The 1,981-nt window shown below is 39.1% G+C and overlaps 1 protein-coding gene across 1 annotated transcript in view; it reads left to right on the top strand.

The window, feature by feature from the left end:
• The window catches only part of LOC107103314 (adenylate cyclase type 3-like), a 60,001-nt gene extending 58,280 nt beyond the window's left edge, over positions 1 to 1,721 (top strand). The window contains exons 9-10 of the mRNA XM_015402971.1: positions 929 to 1,010; positions 1,716 to 1,721. Of these exons, the coding sequence (XP_015258457.1) occupies positions 929 to 1,010; positions 1,716 to 1,721 (88 nt within the window). The remainder of the gene's footprint in view (positions 1 to 928; positions 1,011 to 1,715) is intronic.
• Positions 1,722 to 1,981: the final 260 nt, after the last annotated feature.

The raw sequence follows: 1,981 nt of genomic DNA, 5'->3' as shown, positions 1-1,981 counted from the left end.
TTTGGGGTAAACGTGATGACGTCGTGTCGCAACCAGGAAGTGCTCCAAAGGCTAGACCGTCCCATTTACCAATGGCTGATGATTCTCCGGAGCAGCCTACCGAGTCTGGGTCCTCCGGAGGCTAGGTAGGCTGCGTCCTCGGAAGTACGCAGCCCGCGAATTGAGACGCAGCCAGTGTTAGTGGAGCCCAACTTATATAAGGAGCCCAAGTGACTCCAACTAGTAAGACCCGCCTCTGCCTACAGGAGGAACCGCCCCGGCAGGTCAGAGGAAAGGGCCGTGACAGTGTGCATAGCAGAAAGAAAACCTATATGATGGAAATGTACAGGGTACCCCAAACCTAACTTGCCCATAGACTCCCATAACAAAGCTTCAAATAATGACAAAGAGCATGCAAAGCATGTACCAAATAGCCGGCTAGGTGAAAACAGGCCTCAGCTCTACAGGTGAGAAGTTTATATAGCACTGATTGGTTCCCTAAAAACAATCAGTGCAGATTGGCACCAGCCTGCACTCTGAACCTCTTAAACTCATGTATTCCGGCAGATAAGTAACAACACATTTGGGATGAATTAGAGTGGAGACTGATAGCCAGGCTTTCTCACCTAACATCAACTTAGTGTATGACCTCACAAATGCACTTCTGGAATCAAAAATTCTTATAACCGTTGAGCAAATACTTTTGGCAATATAGTGCATATGAGTTTACCTAAAGTGCGTCATGTGATGCGTATAATCCTTTTAGTGAATTTTATTTTGTTTAATAATAATCCCCTGAGCACCACAAATCTTGTTGAAACCAAATGATTAAATCCATACCTACATATACAAGCATATCCAGCTTCTTCCTTCACTTAAACTGGAGAATGTTTAATGCACCAAATCTTTCAGCATTATGATATTGTTTTTTTGTTTGTTTTTTTTCTAGCTCTGACATGGTTCCCTCCAAGTTCACAATGACAGTTATGATATTCGTTATGATGATCAGCTTCTATTACTTCTCCAGACATGTAAGTCCACATGCATGTATTAATCATAGAAATGTATCCTGTTTAGCTTTGTGCAAAACATATTTTAAAACTAGAAATACAAACAAAAAATAAGTCCAGATAATTAAGATTACAATTAAGTTTACATAATAGTTAGTAATATTAAATGATGACTATCCTCAAAATCTGTTTATAAAATGCTAAAGAGTGACAAAATCATGAACATCATTTTACCGTCTTTTTTCTAGAAATTCAGTTTTTCTCACTGAGCCATAATTCATGGCTTAGTGACAATGCATATATTGCTCTATTATTTACAACAAAGTAAAAGGCTGGCTTCTAAATTTTAGCACAAACCTAAAGTGAGCACAAGAAGCTCCTAGTGTCCAGATAGCCTGTACTCTGCAATAAAGTTTTGACTTTAAATCACCATCAGAAGAAATTAAGGCATATTGAGATAACACTATTGTAATCTTGTTTTAGAGTACGAGTCGATGTGGGTTTTCTTAAGTTTAAAATGTATAAACTTAACAAACTTGAACAACTCCAATACTTTAACCTTCATAACAGAACAAAATGCAGAGGTCTGTTTCACAAGCACATTTAATGAAAACACCAAGTTAGTTAAATATAAAATAATAAAAAAACAACAACCAGGTTTTCGTTGTATGACAAACAGCGGTCACTCATCCTCTGTGTCTGTTACCGTGGTAACATTTTCCAAAGATGTAATCAGGAGCAGCGTTTTCTCAGTAACCTTTAAATGTCCTCTATATCCACCCACCTTAAAGCCAGTCACGCCGTTACATTTTCGGATTAAAGGCACACTATGCAACATTTTTCAGTTAATTAATGTGTTCCATAACGTTATGGATGATTAAATGGTTCATTTCAGGTTGAACAAAGGTATTCTCGGCCGCCCTGGTGGTCTGTGGGGGAAATACCGCACTTGCAATTGCAGGAGCATCGACCCGCACCCACACGCTCAGAAG

Source organism: Cyprinodon variegatus, unplaced genomic scaffold (genome assembly GCF_000732505.1).
Source record: "Cyprinodon variegatus isolate N-32 unplaced genomic scaffold, C_variegatus-1.0 Scaffold1419, whole genome shotgun sequence".
Lineage (NCBI taxonomy): Eukaryota > Metazoa > Chordata > Actinopteri > Cyprinodontiformes > Cyprinodontidae > Cyprinodon > Cyprinodon variegatus.
The sequence above is the reverse complement of the archived record's forward strand: the minus strand, read 5'-3'. Positions and strand labels throughout refer to the sequence as shown.